At 41.1% G+C, this 20,578-nt stretch overlaps 1 protein-coding gene across 3 annotated transcripts in view; it reads right to left on the reverse strand.

Annotated features, from left to right (window-relative positions):
* LOC112147333 overlaps positions 1–20,578 on the reverse strand; it is a 253,750-nt gene that overhangs the window by 39,294 nt on the left and 193,878 nt on the right. For all 3 annotated transcript variants that reach the window (XM_024273646.2, XM_036216472.1, XM_024273645.2), the window contains 3 exons: positions 17,986–18,167; positions 1,489–1,745; positions 184–320 (listed from right to left, as the gene is read on the reverse strand). In XM_024273646.2, the coding sequence (XP_024129414.1) occupies positions 184–320; positions 1,489–1,745; positions 17,986–18,167 (576 nt within the window). The remainder of the gene's footprint in view (positions 1–183; positions 321–1,488; positions 1,746–17,985; positions 18,168–20,578) is intronic.

Genomic DNA, 20,578 nt, shown 5'->3' on the forward strand with positions numbered 1-20,578 from the left:
AATCGTGACCTTTCAGACGCTGTATATAAACATCCTCTTAAGTCTCTTACTTGGAGTGGGTGCAGGTGGAAAATGTTGGTGTCACAAAATAAAAAAAATGACTTTAATAGGTGGAAATAGCACAGCGAGTAAGCTGTAATGAGCCTGCGCCGTTAAGTGGTGATCAAAGAGGGACCTTCTGACCTCGTTCCGTGGCGACGACTGTGATATTGTGCCAGTGCTCGCGCTCCCGGTCAAGCTCCGTAGCTGTGGTGATGAGGCCGGTATCTGGAGTGATGCGAAACAGAGCCTCCGGGTCGGACTGGGAATCAATGGAAAACCTTAAGGAGAGAAACGTGAGAGAAGTCAAAGAGACGAGTGAACAGAGGAGCGAGGGAAGCCGCAAAGAGCGACTACAATTGGCAGTGGCTTTGCGGAGCGGAAGACGCCGACAGGCCAAGTGTGTGAAGGAGCGATAAGGAAGTCGGCATTCAAATGGCCAAAGAATTAATATAGTGAGATTATCACAGGAGATAGGAGGTCTTTTGAAGTGCAAGCAATTATCTAAATATCTTCATGAATATATGAGCTATCTCTATTCCACACACATTACTCAAAGCAGTCCTGCCTTTAATTGGGACAACCTTTTCTTGGGTTTGTTACAGACAAATCAATTACTTCTTAGTTAAACTTTATTAGACTAAAATGAAAGAAAATGAAAGGAAAGGAAAGGAAATGTATTTTTAGAGTGTAAGTCGGATTTCTTGGCACAGGTTGGTCCGACTTTTGCTTGGTTCATATTAATGGAAGAAGGCACTGAAAGTGGGTTTTTTTGTTCCCGGTACCCTATCCCAACCCTAACCTGCAACCGGTACCCTAATCCAGTACAGCGTTCGTTACCGCGTCTGGTACCGCATCCTGAGGGTTGGGAACCCCTGATTTCATGAAAACAGTCAGCACGTCAAAAAACGAAGAGCTAGCACGTCAAAAACAAGAAGAACGCCCAAGACATCTTAAAGAGGGGGCCCAAATCATACGTCCATATATCTAGAGTTGGGAGAGAGAACGTGTAGCCGCATAGTCTTACACTGGGCAGAATTGTTCCAAAGCGTCACAGACAAAAACAATTAATTCAGCAGATTTGTTGGTTTAAAGTGATATAAAGAGTTTAGTTGACTTGTCAGCATGTTTTTATGCTATGGTTATCTTATTCCATGTTTCATGAAGCTAGATAGGCATTAGTGTGTTCGAGTAGTGAAGCGTGCATGTATTCATTCCATTATTGTTCTCTATTATATTAATAAGATTTGCCTTTCAAAAGGAAATGTCTGTTCTTGGTCCCTGTATTTTGTTACATGATTTTCTCCCAAAAGTGAGACTTATAATCTGAAAAATACGGTAAATGCAATTATAAATATGTTAGTTGTCTGTTTTGAAGGAAGTGACAGTTTTTCTTCTGTCTTTAAAACAACAGCAAGATCTATTGAGAGCAAAGCTTTCTTTCTGTACCTGATGTTATTGGTCAGTCCAGTGTCAGGGTCTTCGGCACTGACTCGACCCACCGTGCAGGCCGGCGGGCAATTCTCAGATACATCCATGTGATATCGGGTGTGGGAGAACCTTGGTGGCTCGTCGGCGTCCAGCACCGCCACCTGGATGGACGCACGGTCCTTAAACGGGCCCCTGCGCAGGAAGCGAGGGTCCACGATTGGGTTCAGCACCTCCACGGAGAAGGAGTAGGAGCTGCGGCTCTCGTAGTCCACCCCCTGAACAGAAAAGAAGAGAAAAGTTCAGTTTATAATAGCAGGTGGCTTTATTTAAAATTCAAACATTTACATAATAGGAGATTAGCACATGGGGACACTTTTTAGTAGCAAGAAATTATGCTAATTTTTTGTTTTCCAAAAAGATTCAGATCCAATAGTCTGCTTGTGCTTTCATCTGAACCAATTCTCACACTAAATTTTCTGCAGATTACTGCTAGATTACATATCAAAAGCTGTGAGATGGCACATCATGAAAAATTTGGGCAGATCAGAGCTGGAGAATGGTTACATCCAAATCGTCCCAGAATCATTTGGAAGCAAAACATCTTGGTTGCCGTCCATGCTGCAAACGTCTGGGTATCTTAAGTGACACTTTGAAGGCTGTTGTTGGTGGACGGATGCTCAGATGGTGGGATTTCTGTGAAGTGGGAAAATGCATTCATGAGGTGTTGATGCGACAGCATCGCCAATGAGATTCCCGACGCTCAGTTGAAAGGGTTCTTTAGAACTGCAACGCTGAGGTTTTGACGGATGTTTGGATGTCGCTTTGACGTTTCTTGAAGTTTCTTGACTAGGACCACAAAAAAAAGAAAAAAAAAGTAAAACAGCAGCAGAGTTTACAGCCTCTACGTTACATGTTGGAGCCTTAGTCACAGGCACCCGTCTACGGGGTTTGGTTGTCTGGGCCCTCAGAGGATCGTAGACAGGTGTGACCACATCTTAAAGGGAGTACAGGTGTGTCTTGCCGTTCCCTTGTGGCTCATAATCACCCTATGGGATTTCATGAAAATGAAATAAAGGATTATTGTGCGTGTGGTCAGTGTATCGTGAAGTGTTTGTTAGGATAATGTAAGTAACACACACATACGATTGATACTATCGTGCATTGTCCATACTCTAGCCCAGGGGTAGGGAACCCTGGTCCTCGAGAGCCACCGTCCTACATGTTTCCCAATATACCCTGCTCTGGGAAGTTCTTATTGGCTGGACACACCTGGACCAGGTAATCAGTCATGAGTAGAGACTCAAACAATTACCTGGTTCAGGTGTGTCCAGCCAATAAGAACATGCAAGACTTCCCCCTTATATGTCGCTTAAGAGTTTCCTACAACCTGTGACCCGCAGCATACCCATAGGAAAAATACCAGTATGAACGCTTTCGACTTATGGATTAACCGGGTTGTCTACGTTCTTAAAATTTCTCGTGGGTCACTTTACCTTGTTTAAACATGTTTTTTTTGGGGGGGGGGAAATGCTGAGTCATCAAAAAATACTGAAGTGTGTCAGTCTACATTTTTGCAAAAAAACCCTAATAAATTTGTTCTGAGGAGCTGTTTTTTTTTCAGCTGGTGTTTACTTTTAGAATCTCTTCAAACTGTTTGCCGCACATTCAACACTCTTGTTGATGCATATTACAGTCGATTTTGATGAAAGCAAAAGCACTATCATTCCCTTGTTTGGGCTAGCATTTTTGTCACCATGGAGACCCCTCTATCACCATGGAGACTCGTACCTGCCGACGAGGAACATTACAAATTCCTTTGTGCTCTTGCATCTACGCAGGTGCAGCCGGTTTCATTTGGGAGAGGCGCTCGGGCCGCGGTGATTGTTTGTTGCGGCGAAGTTGTGAAGCTGGTTTTGTTTGTGTGATTGCGAGCCGCCGCTCTCCTGCCGGCTCACGAGCTCTGAGGGGAAGAGATAGTCTCTGATCTGGAGATGATTGTTAGCGAGGACAGAGGCACGCACCAGTAATCACATAGATCTGCCTCACGCTGACCCAAACCTGCTGTTGATTAAATTTTAGGAAAAGCAGCATGTCTGGGTTGGAAAATATCTGAGTTTTTTTCCCCATCCTTTATTCTGGTGTTTCGTCAGATCTTTTATCACACGTGTGTGCCCTTAAAACATGTATGCAGATGGAATATATGAGTGTGACTGGAACAAATCAGCATGTAAGACATGACAAATGGGGCTTTCTGGCTTTACTGCTTTTCTGCTGTCAGGAGAAATCACTCATAAGACTCCAAACAGCAGATGGAATATTGATATCTTCTTCCCTTAGATCTGCGAGGGCCCACTGTAAGCTGTTTCGCAGAAAATCTGGAGTTTTTACGGTGAGCTGCAGATTAATTAAAAATGATGCAAAAGGCATCCAAACGCTCACATTCCGGCGCATAACTCAAACAAACAAGAGGAATTGTTCCGGAGCGCAGGAGGCAGAGAGATGATGACAGAGTGGGTATGCAGAGGGGCGGGAGATGGAAGGAAATTGTGCTCTAACGGGGTCTCCATTATTACAGGTAGAGGGAGACAATCTGTCTGAGGAGGAGAGGTGTCACTTACGCTGTGGGCGCACACTCATCACACCCCCCCTCCCCTACCCCTGCTCCCTCCACCCTGCACTCCATCACTCTGCACCCCCCCTGCACCACATCACACGCTCCATCACATACCAGCCCACTCCAACCACCAATCCTCCTTCTTCCTGGCGTGGATGCAACAGGGCACATGCTCTGCAGGAAGCTCGGACAGTGACAAAGCAGTACTTTGTGTTTTTCGGAACTCCGTCATGTGACACAAGTAAATGGGAGAGCCAGCACCCCCCCGTACACACACACAATCTAGATGAGTTCATTCCACCACTGTCAACCCATATCGCCTTGGGTTTCTGTGGGCAGATATGTCTCTCTTCTCAACAAATTAAAAGCAGCAGCACTTACTATCAACCTCCACTTCTTTTTTTTTTTTTTTTTTTTTTAACCCTCGGGTCTCCGGTTTCAGTGCTAAACCCTTATTTGATAAAGCTGCAGTAAATGAACAAAAGAGAGACAATAGGGGTAATCTAAGTCAGTAAAGAGGACCAAAATGTAAGCAACTTCTTCCATTTTCAATGACTCACTTTGATGAAAATCGTGTTTTTGTGGCATTTTCCTTTTAAATTGCAGCGTTTCAAGAACAGACGAAAAAACGTTAGAAAAAGCTTGTAGTTTGCTCCCTGCTCTGCCCCATTCTGATGCATCCAGATCCATGAAGGTCTTTGTTTCCCTTGTCTGAGCTGACATCTGGTTCAAGACTGCATGGCTGGATAGCTCCGATATTGCTCACTATTTTTGTTGCACCAGTAATGTTAGGTAGGAGGTGTGTAAGCTAGATAGTGTAGCCAGTTATTAAAATAGTAGTAGATTTTGTGGTATAAGCACTGAATTTGGCATTGAGATACCTTAAGATCGCCTTATTCAGAAAAGCACATTAAAAATCCAAGATTTTTAAATATATATATTATAAATTGGAAATATAATAAATGTACTTGTATAGCCCACAGCTCTTCACAGTCCTATTCACACACACATTCACACATTGATGGCGTCTCTGCTGCCGAACACTAGCGCTAACCTGTAACCATCAGAGGCAATGTGGGGTTTAGTGTCTTGCCCAAGTGGGAATCGAACCTACAATTCGATCATGAATCGACCACTCTACCACAGCACCAGGCCCTAATAATGTTTCATAGGTATCCTTCAAATTTAAAGGCTACAACTTTGTGCTAAACAAAATATTGTTATGTTTATTTCTTGATCTCTTGTCATGCAGTCTTACTTTTCCTTTGCTCCCCCTAGTGGTGGAATTGCACATTGGAGTCATTTCTTTAAAGAACCATAACTCGCCACAGGAAAGGGCTAGAAACTTGTTTTTTTTTATTTTCCAACATCCTATATGTTTTTGTCTTCATGACTGGGCGGGATTAAACCATCTGGCGAGCCGTATGTTTGACACCCCTACTCTAAATATTGTCAGTGGTGGTGTGGTGGCAGTGACAGGAGGGGTGGCCACAGCCGGATCACCGGCTGGCATCAGATGACTGGACGGTGTGTAAATGTCTCCGGACGGTGGCCATCAATATAAAGTACCACCAAGGCGGGGTATGTAAAAAGCGAGCCATTCTGAATGCCGGACTGCCGCCGTCTACATTCATGACCACTGAAACAATTAAAAAAAAAAAAAAAATCGTGCGGTGGTATGAAATCTGAAAGATTCTGCCGATGCAGTTGTATTTGTGATGGGAAGTGGGGCTGGCCTTCCCCTGCACCAATGGTCCCGCCCACAACTGAGAGGCAAATTTCTAATGAACTGCAGAAACTATGTTCTGGTAATTGTCAGTTTGGGAATGCTTCCAAAATAGATCCAAAGATGACTGTGGTGGGACTGTAAGGGAGTTTCCAGCTCCCTCTATTTACTGTGGACCTACAAATGTTTGCAGGAACAAAAATAAAAATCCCTAAAGCTCAGTTTTAACAATTTTCACTATTACTCACAATAAAAATCTGCTTCCTGTAAGATTGGGCACAGATGCTGTCACAGATTGTAAACACAATGCTCAAACTGGGCAATTAGGCTCAGTTTAACCGGCAGGGGAGAGACAAAGAGCAGAGTGTGGCTGAGAGAGCGGGACAGTAAATGTGGACGGTGAGCTATGATCAAGACAGCAAAGCAATGACACGGACAAAGAAGAAAAAAAAACACCTTCTTTTTATCATTTCATGGTGGTTAAATTTTACAGGATGAAATAACAAAGCCTACACCTCCACACACCCTGGTGGCAGATTCTGTCTGCCACATTTGTGTGTTCGGAACAGCAGAAAATCAAATCTGCAATCTGTAAATTAAGGTTTGACCGTATTAAACTCTCAGAAAAGTTATGTGTTTACCCCCGCGTTACATCATCCTTGTTTTAACTACTTTAATCATCTGGCAGCTGAAGATACTAATTAGTGCAGTTTGGCCATTTTGAAAAGAACAAAATGTATCCACTCAACAAATGGTGGCCATCTGCAGGTAGGACAGTCACACACTCTTGTCTAAAAACCACGATGTTGTACACAAGGTAGTCTGTCTTTTCCAAAAAACACATCCATCAATTAGCAAGAGTTCTTTTCCTACTTGGATTGTTGCATCAGTACTGCCTTCACACTTCTGCCTTTAACTGATCAATGATGTTCAAATGCATTTAGCAAAAACATCTGAGATTAGACATCAGGAGAAGCACATTTCTTAGCTGTCGACATCAATAAAAAGCACGTTTTATGGCAACTTAAGAAATATAAAGTGGTCTAAAGCAAGAAAGGAAGTCCCAAAATACTGCAATACAGAAAAAAGAAAAAACAGACTGGGCTTGGAGAGCCTATAAATGAGATCATGGTAGCGTTTAATGATAATAACTATTATACTCAAAAGGAAGCTGATGTGAGGGGCTGCATGGTGGCGCAGTGGTTAGCGCTCTTGCCTCACAGCGAGAAGGCCCCGGTTCGACTCCCGGCTGGGACCTTTCTGTGTGGAGTTTGCATGTTCTCCCCGTGCATGCGTGGGTTTTCACCGGGGACTCCGGCTTCCTCCCACCGTCCAAAAACATGCTTCATAGGTTCATTGGTGACTCTAAATTGCCCCTAGGTATGAATGTGAGAGTGAATGTGTGTGTGATTGAGGCCCTGAGACAGACTGGCGACCTGTCCAGGGTGTACCCCGCCTTCGCCCAACAGTAGCCGGGATAGGCTCCGGCACCCCCGCGACCCCGAAAGGGACACAGCGGTCAAGAAGATGGATGGATGGATGGATGGAAGCTGATGTTAAAGACAGTGACGGACCAAAAACATTTCATTTGAAGAGGACAGAAGACTTTGAAAGGGGGACACATGAGATGCCATACCACATGTATCTTACTCTTAACATGTTTGAATTAAATTTTAATGGCAATTAGTTGCTAGAAGTTAGAAGTGGTCCACTGGTATTCTGTCCCCCATCTTAATTCTCTCTTGTCTTTATCCTCTATTTTTCATCCAGTTCTCCATGCCTGTTTGGTGCAGTGTGATTCACGTGTTGTTCCTCTCTCCCACTCCCCTCTGGGTGACCTGGAGAGACTTCAGATTCCAGGTGGCTCATCTTTGCTCCTGTTCTTAGCAGTGGACCTTGCCTCTGCCTCTACTATTTATACTCACTACAATACCATTATATATACTGATTAGATTGCAACTGATAGTTTAATGTTAAAAAGCTGAAATAATGCTTAATTTTTTTGTCACTTTGATAAAAAAAAAAAAAAAAAAAAAAAAAAAAAAAAGCTTTGTGAAAATTTTCACTGCTCAAGGAAGTTTTTTTTTTTATTAAGAACATAAAATATCTAAATCTTGGACAATACCACTGGATAAAATATCACTTTAACAGCACTAAGATTTTGCACAATAAGCAGCTCTCACCATCAAGTTGAATTCTTATCCTGACTAAGCTCGCACTCTAAATGAGACTCTGCCTTTGGGCTTTGCAGACCTTCACAACATATTTGCAAACAAATATTTTGAATCAGGAGAGATATTGAAGTCCTCAGTGCATTTTTTTGACAATTTCAAGACTATCATCTGACAAAGTGAGGCAGATAAATTGGTTCTTTAGAGCATTTTTCATCTCTAAACTTCATCCCCGGGTAATATGGATCTGAATTGGAGGCTATCAAACTTCACGGCTCAGTTTAGATTTCCTTTTAACCCTAAAGTCATGGAATAAATATAGAGCAATAAATTACAAAAATAACAACACTAGTGGTCGTTTGAAGGGTCAAAGTGTGGGTGTGGCTTCTTTCCAAGCAAATTTAAAGGTGTTTTTTTTTTTTTTCAAATCAGTAATTGGAATGACACCCTTGGCGATTGACAAGGTAAGTCTTCTGGAATGGGTTTGTTGGTGGATAAATAGAAATACTACTCCTGCTGAGTTACAAATGGATGAACAAACTGAAACAAAAAGACAACACATGACCTGACAAGCATCACTTAAAAACCAGAACTCTAAACAAGTGTCTGGTTTTAATAGGGTGAGGTGATAAAGTAACTGAAAACAGGTGTGGATGAAAGCAAATGAAACCAGGTGAGAATGAATGGAGGAAAACACAAACCTCAAAAATAAAAAGTTTCTCCAAAACTAATTTTAGAGAGGTGTCTTTACAAAAGGGTATAATTGTTTAAAAAATTCAAATTAAAAGTACTGAAGATGAAATAATTAGTTTTTATATGTTTTTTTATATATTGGTGAACTTATAAACAACTGTGAGTTTTATCCACATTAGAAAAAATGAATACATAAATGAACAAGAATGAATTTGCAAAAATAAAAGATAAACAAATCCTAATTTCACGAGAATTAAATCCTAAAATTATGATTGATAATAATTTTTTAAGTAATAAAGTTGTATATTTATGAGAAAAGAATGTTATTTATGGGAACAGAGTTATTAACTTATAAGGAAAAACGTTGTAGGAAACTAAAGTAGTAAAAATATGTGATAAATATCATTTCTTTAGAATAAAATCATAAATTTGTGAAAGAAAAAACTGTTTTTCTTTTTTTTCAATTACGCCTTTTTTCTTATAATTTCACAACTTTGTTTCTGTAAATGCTTAACTTTCTAGTAAAATTTTGACTTTCTATATATATTTTTTTGTTTTGTTATCATAAAATTACAACTTTTAAAAAAAAAAAAAAATTTACAACTTTATTTAGGAAAACATTTTCACCTTTACTGTCCTAAAATCACAGGTTTTTACTCCTAATTTTATGACTTTATCCTTGTAAATGTGTTTATTTTTTATTTTTATAGTTACCCCAACACTCATCATACTACTCATATTTTGGGTAAACTGTACCCATGCTACCCTTAAACATTAATAATGTTTACAATCACTTAAAACATTTAAAATTTAACCAAATGCTTTAGCTATTCAAACAAAAACTAAAAAAATAAGTTAAGTCACCAAAACCTTAATGGAAAATAGCCAACAAATGTATTCTTTATGTTTACAAACAAAACTGACATTTTTAATAAAAGGCTTTTGTATTTATTTGAAGTTGTTCAAAGATGGAACAATATTTATATTTGTCATGTATGTATAATTTGAACTAAAGTTTAAAAAAATAATAACCATACATTTTTAACTTGTTGAGAACGAATGGCTTTTGTAAAATATGTGTTTTTGCAATGCAAAGGATTTTTTTACACAAAAAATGGAAGAGTGTTAAGGCAAATTGAGCATTTTTTTATCTATTTAGTTCAGATATTTTACTCAAAATTCTGAAAAAACAATGTGCTCAAACAATTAGGTACAAACTATTGCATCATTTTTTGGTGTATATATCAATAAGTTGACTTTTTGATTTTTAATAGTGTCAGATCTTCACATGTGCAAACATATTTTTTAAAAATGTGAGTTCATCCAGAACGTGCCCTTTGTTCAGAGGATGGGCCGCATGAGAACAGTCCCTCACAGAGCGCTCAGCTCAACAAAGGGCAGCAGCTGTTTTTTGCTTTTTAGTGAAGGTTTAGTTCAGGAACTCTTAAAAAAAGCAATGCTGCGTCCAGTGTTCTGCTGAAGGTCTGGCTGACATTAAAAAATGTATTTAACAAGATTCAAAATCAATAAACTTCCCATACGCCGACTTCTTTTTCTCCTGACGTCTAAAGCCAACCGATTCGCTTGATCCCAAAGTTATTGGTCATGACATTCATGTTCTCTCATTTCTCCATCTTGATTCTCATTTGCATGTATGTTTATCGGTTCTCTAAATGAATTCAGAGAATTCTCTTTCCCTCCTGCTAGACACCCACACACTCCACGGTTGTAACCTTTCTGTGTCCTGTGCCGCAGAGCTCTAACAGTCCTCTTTGAAATTCTAATTCCTCTACAATTTCCCTTTTAAATTTGCTCCACAGTAAGCACAAATTAATTAGCTAACCTGCATGGTAGACTGGCAACACATAATACTCCTCTCCTCAAAGAGGACGGCCCAATAGGCGAGGATGCTCCCTCAGAGAGCGGGAGCGTGCATGTTGTCCACGGAGGTGCACGCTCTGACTGCCCGGCCGCAAGCAGGATTCCACAGAAATGAAGGGACTGAAGGGCTGCTGCAGGCACATGCCAGGTTTTTCACCTCGCTGTCCTTGGCAGCTCTGTTTTTTTTTTTTTTCTAAATCAGGATCATACATCACTGATGGCAAACACGGCTTTCCACACACACATGCCAATAAGCCCGCTTGAAGAGTTAAAAGGCTCTGTCACTCGTCTGTTTCCCTCCACTCTCATAGGTCTCCCTTCATTCTTTTTTATGTTGTAAAAGTTAGTCTGTCTTTCTTTTATTTCCTTTCTTCTGCTCCATCTCTCTGTGTTTTTTCCCCCCTCCGCTCGGAGGAGATTAACGCAATCTCTCCTCCGCGTGAGAAAACAAACACAGATAATCCTGGGCGAGCTGCTGGCGTGTGACCGAGGATTAGCCAGCCGTTTTTAAGTGAAAGCATATGGAAATAATAACGGCAAACTGACACATGCATGAGTTCGCTCGTCCCCCAGGTAAGAGGAATGAAAGGCTCACAAATAGCAGGCTTACACAGCTCACAGCACCCCATAACACACCTCAAAACACCCACTGATTCGTGTTAATTCTGTTGTGAGATTCAGTGGTGAGCCAGGTGAACTCTGTCGCAAAAACGCTACTGAGTACAGTACACATGTGTAATGAGGTGTTTAGCCAAAAAAGGTGGATTTAAAGGCTCTATATGATCATCTTTTGATCTATTTCAACATTTTTTTTAGTTTCGTTTTACACTATAAAAAGTTAAATGATTAGTTTATATCAATTATAATTTCTGAATTGAGTTAACCATCATCTCAATTTGATATAAACTAATCATTTTAAATGTAACAAATAACAGAACTGTTGTTAATTGATCCAACATTTTACTTTTCACGGTGTATGACATAGATTCTGCAGAGCGGCTGTAGTTAATTAGAAATTTACACCCACCCAGTTGTGGGTGGGGCCACTGCTGTGGAGTAACCCCGCCCCACTTCCTGTCAACGCTCAATCCTCCGTCTCTTCCGCCAACCACCAACCACCAGAGGGAGCCCTCTCCCAAGTACTGACTTTCTCCAGGTCCCTTCCTCACTACATCTCCCATCAGGCTTTGCTCTGTAATTCCAGTCGTCAGCAGTTGTTGCTCATCATTTTTAGCAACTGTTTGTATTCAGCACTTAGCTCTGCTCAACGCGAAGTTTTGTTTTGTCTAGTGCATGTGTCAAAGTCAAGGCCCTGGTGGCCCCCCCTGAGTTTGCCCACATTGGCTAAAGTGGGCACTCAGTGACCAGCAGGGCCACTGCGGGTAAACCCAATTGGGGCCAAAATTTTCTGTCCACTTTTAAACCATTTGGGGCCCCCTTGGCGTGTCTGGCTGGGCTAAAGCTACGATGTCTAGCAACGTGGCGTCTAGCAACCACTTCTAATATAAACTATGTAAATCCACCAAAGTACACATTTTTGGCTTCTGTGTTCAAAACTCTCACATTCACATCAATTTTGGACTCAAAAGCACAATGATTTAACTCGTGTTGGAAATTAAACCAGGTTGAGCTTTCGTGTGAAAATTTGCGTGGTGTGTCCCACTTGAGTCACGCGGCGAATTCGCTGATTGCCTCCTGTCAAAAGATGTGTTTGCTGCGTGTGGGAGGAGCTACCAGCTAATGTTTTTAACCTGATTGCTATTGAGTGGAGTCTGTGTATATCGCACCGCAGGACCTCAGATTGTGTCTGTACGATTAACTCAGGGGTCTCCAAGCTACGGCCCGCGGGCCGGATCCGGCCCTCCTCCACATTTGACCTGGCCCTCCAAACTGTTTTGGCCAAATTAGACGTTTTTTAGGCTAATTTGGCATTTAGCTAATATTTCCGCTACATGCTAGCCGTTTTGGCTAATTTAGAAATTTTTTTAGTATTTTCGGCTAATTTGGCACTTCCCTTATATTTTAGCTAGCTATCAACATCAGTATTTTCCGCTATCAGCTTCAGTATTTTTAGCTATAATTTTAAGCATCTTCAGCTATTAATCTATCGCAGGTGATGCTATATTTCTAGTTTTTCAAATGTTTTAATATTAGTTTTCTTTGAAGATTACTGAAATTAATTATTTATTGGAAAACCATAAATCTTTAGGCTGTGATTGTTACACTTTTACTGTTTGCCTACAAACCGACCCCGGCCCCCCGTCAGAGAAGAAAACAGTTATGTGGCCCTCACAAGAAAATGTTTGGGAACCCCTGGATCAACTGAACATTTAAAGTGGCCCCCTCTGCAGCTCAAATCGCATTTGGTGTAGCATAAGGGGTTGATAACAGATTAAGAGGTGAGGAGTGCTCCCCCTCTGGTCATTATGAGGTACTGCTGCATAGGTGAAAGAGTAATTAGGTGGGGATTTTGAATTCTTTTATCATTTCCTCCAGACACAGAATGACTTGCCAAATATATACATATATTAGCCACAACGTGTTTGATAATTAACCCTTCAACACCTGAGGCGTCGTCATGACGCTTAAACACAAAATCATTAAAATAATTTAACTTTTCAGCCTTAAAAACGATCAACGTAATTTCAGTAGATTGTGAAGGGGAAAAGCGGCTAATCATGTTAACAATTAAAAAAATACAGTAAATGAAAGAACATAAACACGTGAGCCCCGGCGTTAAAGGGTTAAAAGCTGTAGGTAACACAACAGAGGCTAGTTACATTTAAATGGAGATCAGAGTTGCTCAAATGTGTATTTTCATGCTGTTGTTGTTGGTGAGGGGATGGTTTTTCTCTTCTGTTGCCCCTCCCACCTCCAGCTGACACACAGGCCACCCCCCCATTTGTAGACACCAGGCAGAGAAAGAGTAATGACATGAGGAGAGACGGCGTGACGATGAGAAGAGGAGGAGAAGGGCAGCAGTGCAGATTGAGGAAGATGAAACATGCTTTTCTTGCTGAAGGTCTTCTGTGAGTCTGACAGGAAAAAGCTGTCAAAAAAGTAACAGCCGACGTTGGTCGACACTCCGGTAATGGCCGAGCTCCAGTTGCGCGTCTCTGCCCAACCCTCAGTCATCCATGGCGGTGGCACGCTCCCTCCTCGTCTTCTCCTAGCAACGCCTTCCATCTTCCGTCTGCCTCTCTTCAGTTTGCTTTCGTCTTTTCCGTGTTGTCATTTTTTCTCAGAGCTCCTCCAAAAGCCTCCTTTCAACTGTCTCTGTTTCTTCCTAAGCTGCTGGTTACCCCCTCCTGCTGCTCCCGCCCACCTCCCATATGACACAACTGAGGTACAAGAACAACTTCCCTTTCCTTTCCATCCTCAAAAAAAAAAAAGTGCCACATCCCCCTTTTTATTCCCTGCACTTTGAGGAGACGGAGCAGCAAGGTCAAGTGTGTCACATCGATTTGTGTATATCTCTCTGCGGTTTATTGTTGACTATGGAGGTGCGCCTCCATGCTCGTGGCGTGCCTCTGTCTGTGTGTGTCTCCCGCAGATCAGCAGTTAAACAGATCCGGCCCACAGCGGCGAGATGGCCATCGAGGTCAAGGCCGACTGTCTGGCTACACAAATCGTTCTGCTCGGAAATCTTTCCCCTCTCTGGAGGCGCACGGATCATCTCGGTCCGCCGTTTACAATCTCCTCGCTGTGAAAACCAACAGACTTCTAAAAAAAAAAAAAGGGTATCGCTGTGTGAAAGTTTGACACAAAAATAAAACTCTAATCTCGTCAAAGGAAGTGCAAATCGAAGGGAAGCTTGGTGCAAGTTTTAGGCTTTCTTTGGAAAGGATATTTTTAACTTGTAGAGGACATATATAAAGTAAATTAAGTCTAAAATTTCATTTCTGAGTATTTCTTAATTCAAATCGCTGTGAATCAAGAGCAGAAGAAAAATTACAGTTTGAAAAAGAGTGTATTTGTGGTGTAAACCAGTGGTCCCCAACCTTTTTGTGACTGCGGACCGGCCAACCCAAGAGGAATTTACCCCAGCCCAGGGGTTTGAGGGGGTTCGACATGCAACTTTTCTTGTGTTAAACACCGCCAGACTGCTTTTAGCGCTGAAGCTAATCGAGAGAATCTGGTCAATTTTCAAAATAAAAGATTTCCGTCTCAAAAAAAAAATTGTTAATTCTTCCGCGACCCAGTAGCAAGGGATCCAGAGACCGGCACCAGTCGGCAACCCATTCATCTGCGAATCCTTAACTCAAAGTTGAAATTCTAATGAAATACTTCCGCTCTGCATTAATTAGGTCCTAGAAAACGTCAGAGGATGTCTAGATTCGGCTAAAAACGACAATCATAGTTAAAAGATAATTGGAACAATAAATCAAAAATTGATCAGAGTGAGACTTCACCCTTTTTTTCAAAAGTTCAACCATTTTTTTTGTATGTGCACAGTCTCTTGTTTTTATTTGAAAAAAAGAGCCAGAGCTTTTGATTAAAATGATGGCTCACTTCATGTCAGTACAGCCCATATATTCCACATTACTGGCAGAACGTACAGCACCCCCCTGATGAACCCCCCCCCAGCAGTTCCCTCCTGGCAGCAGTCAGTTTTACGTTCCTGCCTCTTTTGGAGCCTTTGTGGAGGGATTAAAGCCGCACAAAGCAGCATGAAGGAGGCCATGTTGAAATACTAATATTGTGTGTTTTGTTTTGTGTGTCGGCTGAATCCAGTGGGAGGAATGCAGTGGGTGGGATACGTGTCCTGTGTTTATTTACTGTACATGTCATTTTCCCCGTCGTTTCTCACGTACCTCCTCCCTCCAATCGGTGTAATTTTTGCAAAACTCCCAGCCTGTCAGGGTTCCCCCATTGCATTTATTTTACCCCCTTTTCTCCTTTTGAATATGGATTTACTTAACTGTATGAAGGAATATTTCTGCACTCCCTTGTGCTTTTCAGTCTCCAGCTGTACCATTTTTCTGAGGCTGTCACCGACTTTGCAGCTCTCGTATTTCCCTCCTTGTCTGTTCCCACATCTCTACTTTTATTCCCTTGTTACGCTGCACTCTGCGCTGTCACTGCCTCACAGGACCTCATTTAAACACTCCTCCCTCAGCGGCCCTTCTCTCCTTCATCAGGTCCCACTCTTTCCCCCTACTTCCTCCATTCCTCCAGCGTCTTTCTTCTCACCCTCTTCCCACTTTTCTGCTTCTCTTCAAAGAAGCTCTTAAAGGACCTTGAAATCCAGCTCTGCATGCTACCTCAAGGTGTGGATTGTTTTTATTCACAAATCTTAAAAAAAAGAAAAGAAAGAAAAAACCCAAGGCTGAGAACTGACACATTCCTGCATCTTCAGCTCATACTGGAGAGTGAATATCCGTATGTTTACAAAAGTACCCAATGTCCTTCTCAGAAAGACGAATGCACTGAAAAGTACATTAATGAGCACAAACATGTTTCTTTGGAATCATTCTCAAAATATGACAAAAAATATTCTAAGAAAAAAGTAGATCTAAGGATACTGTAAATGATTATACCTTGACTCAAATAATTATGTGTAAAAAATATATTCATCTGTAGAATCCAGGTTTCTCTGAATGATCTCAATGTTTTACCAATGTTTTTGGAGAGCTCTTAAAAATAAATAAACCTGATAACATCATCCAAGTCTTCCATGCATAATAAACGAGATATTCAGCTAATGCTTCCATGTAGCAATGAGGCTAAAAACTTTTGACAGTAGCTCCTCCCACATGAGACAGGAGAGTCTACTTTATGAACCTCAACAATTTGGGGGCTTGTCTGGGATAAGAAAGTAGTTTTTTGGACTCACATCAAAAAAGGTAATGAGAAACCTGGCATTCTGCACACTCATTTACTTAGCCCAAATTGAAGTTTCCGACAGTTCATGCCCATGGTAAAGCGGATGAATTTACAAGTTTTTAACATGTTTGATCACGGTTGAATTAAATATTGTACAACTGGCTGTGGTAGACCTTAAAAGACCGTGGTAGCCATTATAAAGGGATGTGGGATCCTGCAATTTGGGTTTGGCACCATACAACTGCTGCAGGACATGGAGGAGAAACTGAGTCTTGTTGTGTTTTGTAAACATATTTTTTGAAAAGCATCAAATTTGCTAGGTGTCAAAAGAAATGTGGCACAAATGAATTTGATGCATGAATCAAGTTAGGCATGAGTTACTCGTTGATTATCCAAATAATTTGTTCCTTGCCATATGTTTTATTTTCTTTTAATTTGCTGGAACAAAATTCAGGAAAAAGACTATTTCTGTTCTGAAATCGTCCAAAATTCCCTCTTTTTCCTGCAGTTACGCTGTCACGCATCACTGAGGTGTGTTTATAATTCAAGAAAAATAACTAACAGAATAAGTAAAGATGTCGTTTGAGGCTTCACTGGTGACTGTTGGTAACATTGTTATATTTTAATGAAATTGAGCTCTCACTAGTAACGAACCGCAGTGCATGTAGGACAGGATACATAACAAGGACATAATCACAGCCCACAGATCAGAGAAATGTCTGACATTAAAAGGGCACACATATCTTTTTTTTTGTTGTCACACCACAGAGACTTCTGAAGAGTTCATTGGAAATGAAAGTGTCACATCTCCAAAAGGCTTCCCCCAGTGGGGCCTTCCTTTGACCGTACGCGTGTATCGTATGAGCACACAGTAGGGCCGCCGCCCTCGTATAGACGCGAACGCACTTCAGCGAGCGGTTCAGCGCACTGACAGCACTTATCACCCCCTCTGTGCTCAGACATCTTCATGGGGAAGTGATTACCAGGAATGACAGACACTTTAAGGAATGCCCGTTTGATACTGAAATAATCCAACATTACACTAAAGGGATCCATTAGCCAGCTGCACTCAACTGATCCTTCGGTACGCTCTGCTCGTGCAAGCTTTTTGCTGAGCGCCAGCAGTCAAAACACCTCAGCAGTGGTCAAAACACTTTTGGTGGTAATTTGCTTGAATAATCCACAGGAAAACATTTGCATTTGGATGCAGGCTGCTGGGATTGATTTCCAGACAGATGTTTCATTACGTTTGCTGAAAACAGATGGAAATGTTTTTTCTAGAAAGTCTATTTCCCATCAAGTAAAGAGAAAGTTTGTAAGAAATCCATCAAATTGTGTTGATGATAGAAGAAAAGGTTGGTTGAATTAGCAAATCTTCTTTCAAATGGATGCTAATTGAAGAAGTGAATCAAATCTTACAGCCTTAGCTCCTGTATTTCCAGGTAATTCCAGCTAAATGAGCTTAGACAACATGTTTTTAACATCTCTGGAATCATGTCGACTCATCATCTTGTTCCTCCTTTGACAGCTTCTGTACGTGAATGCCATGTTATTCACCTTCACAACAAATATCCCATCCATCCATCTTTCTGTCCTCCTCTTACCTTGTTGAGGATGATGACTGCCTCATGGTTGAGTCCGGTGATGTTAAAAGTATCCCCAGACTCTCCCTCCAAGATGGCGTATTCCATCCTGGCATTCTCAAAGAGGTCGGCATCACTGGCGGAGATGCGTCCGATCTCGGCCCCTGGTATGGCCAGCTCGGAGACGGAGAACGACCAGGTACCTAAAAACAGCAACAAACAATAACAATTGTCACTATATTCACTGTAGTTTGGGCTTTTGTACTATTCATGAATGTATCTGTCCCAGCAAAGCCAGTTTTTACAACATTTTAGATGCGGCATCATTCAGTTTAACTGCTGTGAGAGGATGCGTTTGAGTGCCTAAATTGTGTTATTAAAAGCTAGAAAGGAGAAAATGGCAAAAAAAAAAAACTCAAATTAAATGAGACAAAGAAAAAGCAGAACAGAGGAGGGAACAGGAATATGCCATAGCCAACAAAAGCATTGCCTTTTCTAGCATTTTTTCACTCAACCAAAGCACTTTTCTACAATCATCTGCTTTTTTTGTCCCCAAGTTGTTCCTTCCTCTTCTCTCATTAACAAGTATTCATCGAGATAACAGGCTGTTTCATGTCTGCTGCCATCAAGATTTAAACACGCTGCACTATTTCAGTCCCATTGCTGCAGAATGTCCTGTAGTTGGTTTTACACTTCACAACCATGACTCTGTAAAGCTACGCTGCCCTCAGCAAAGCAGCCAATTCCAATGAAAAGTCATGCGGGTGTACCGTATATCTGCCAATTACTGCCCATCTTTTATTGACGACTGTTTAAAACATCCATCGAGTGAGAAGAATGTTTGTCACAGTTAGACGCCGGTCTCCAATGGTGACTGAGCTCCTTACCCATCTATGGTACTTGTGTTGTAAGACAGTGTGGTAAAGGCCAAGAAACGCTCATTCGATTTAGCATTTAAACTTAGTGCGGTGGCATACACCACAGAACATTCTGGTGAGGAATCTGCATGACATTTTGGGGTGGCTCCAGGAGATGGATGATATTGAGAAGACGGCTACAGAAAACGGAGCAACAAGCAAACGATTGTGTGGTGGAGGGCCAAAAAAAGTGAGCGACAAATTAGAAGAACTGGTGTTAATGGAAAGGTATGCGTGTCTCCAGGAAAATGATTCGCATGAAAGCAATGAGGATTTTTCATACAGAGATTGACAATGTTCTCATCATTTCAATAAATCCTTAAATATTCCTGAAATGTTTACCTGGTGTTGTCTACATTTCGTGGCTGAATTTGGTCACAAAATGAACCCATTAGCCGTCACCATTCATGGTGTGGAATAAAACCCTGTCTCTAACATACACTTGTCTCTTTTAAATGCCACCTGGCTGCTTAACTTTTGGAATAAACACTTGGAATAAACACACTAGAGGCAGATTTACGCATTTTGGGCTTTTGCCTTCGAAAATTTCGTGTTCACGAGTAGCCACACACATTTTTAAGTCAATTTTTGGACTCTACATGCAACACGCTCTGCCACTGAACGCACATAGAGATGCACTGGGCTGTAACGCGATCTCCTCTCAAAAATTTAAGTACGAATACTCGCGACATCCAAGATCGCTGATTCACGATCTTTATAAATATAGTAGAGTGTAGTAATATATTATTTGGTAATGATGTATTTATTACTCTGAAATGCAGAATAAAGCTGGATTTTGACTTTATGAACTAAAACAAGGCCAAATACGAGACTAAAGTTTGATTCGTGAATCGGATCGCCACTTAAGTAAGAAGCCCCTCCTTGCTGGTGCAATGTGAACACCATGGGTTATACTTGTGTTCAAGAACTTGAGATAAACGCAAATTCTTCTAACGCAAATCCCATGCCTGCTCTGAACATAGCATAAGACGAAAAATAAAGAGAAGGTGCAAGATGACTTATTTAAAAAAACTACAATCCTGATTTTTTTATTTTGACAAACCTGTCTGAGAAAGATGAGAGGAAGTGCAGCAGGGAATTTGAGGGAAAAAAATAGAAGGACAAGGCAAAATGTCAGTATTTGGCTCACATACAGCCAACAGACCAGCTGACTCAAACAGAGCTGTTATCTGCTCAACGAAAGCTAAGGGGATCAGATAGACCTGTAAACATGAGAGAACAGCATCACACAAACCCACTGGGTTGACAGAATAAAAGATAGGCAACCTTCAGCGGAGCTGCACGGGTATGAACACAGGCAGAAGGATTCTACCAGCAGACTGTGAGGTTAGGCTGCAGTTTGACATCAAAGTGTTTTAAAGTTATCCCTCAAGGTCTACTGCTCTTGTTATTTCAAGCTTGTTGTTGCTGAATCTGCAACAGAATCATCTCTTTTCATAATTTCGAACATGAAAATACATTTTCTTGCTACAGTCTATTTTTTGTTGTGCTTAAAAATAAAGATTTTTTTTTTATTTTTCTCATTTTTTGGATCTAATGTATTTTACGCACAATAAAATGCACTTAAAAGCCTGATTCTTTTTTCAAAAAATATTAGGTATTTTTATGTTTGAATCATGCAGAGCAAGAACTGATTCAAAATGGAGATATCCCTCTGTTTTTGGAACAAAACGTTG

Source organism: Oryzias melastigma, linkage group LG17 (genome assembly GCF_002922805.2).
Source record: "Oryzias melastigma strain HK-1 linkage group LG17, ASM292280v2, whole genome shotgun sequence".
Classification (NCBI taxonomy): domain Eukaryota; kingdom Metazoa; phylum Chordata; class Actinopteri; order Beloniformes; family Adrianichthyidae; genus Oryzias; species Oryzias melastigma.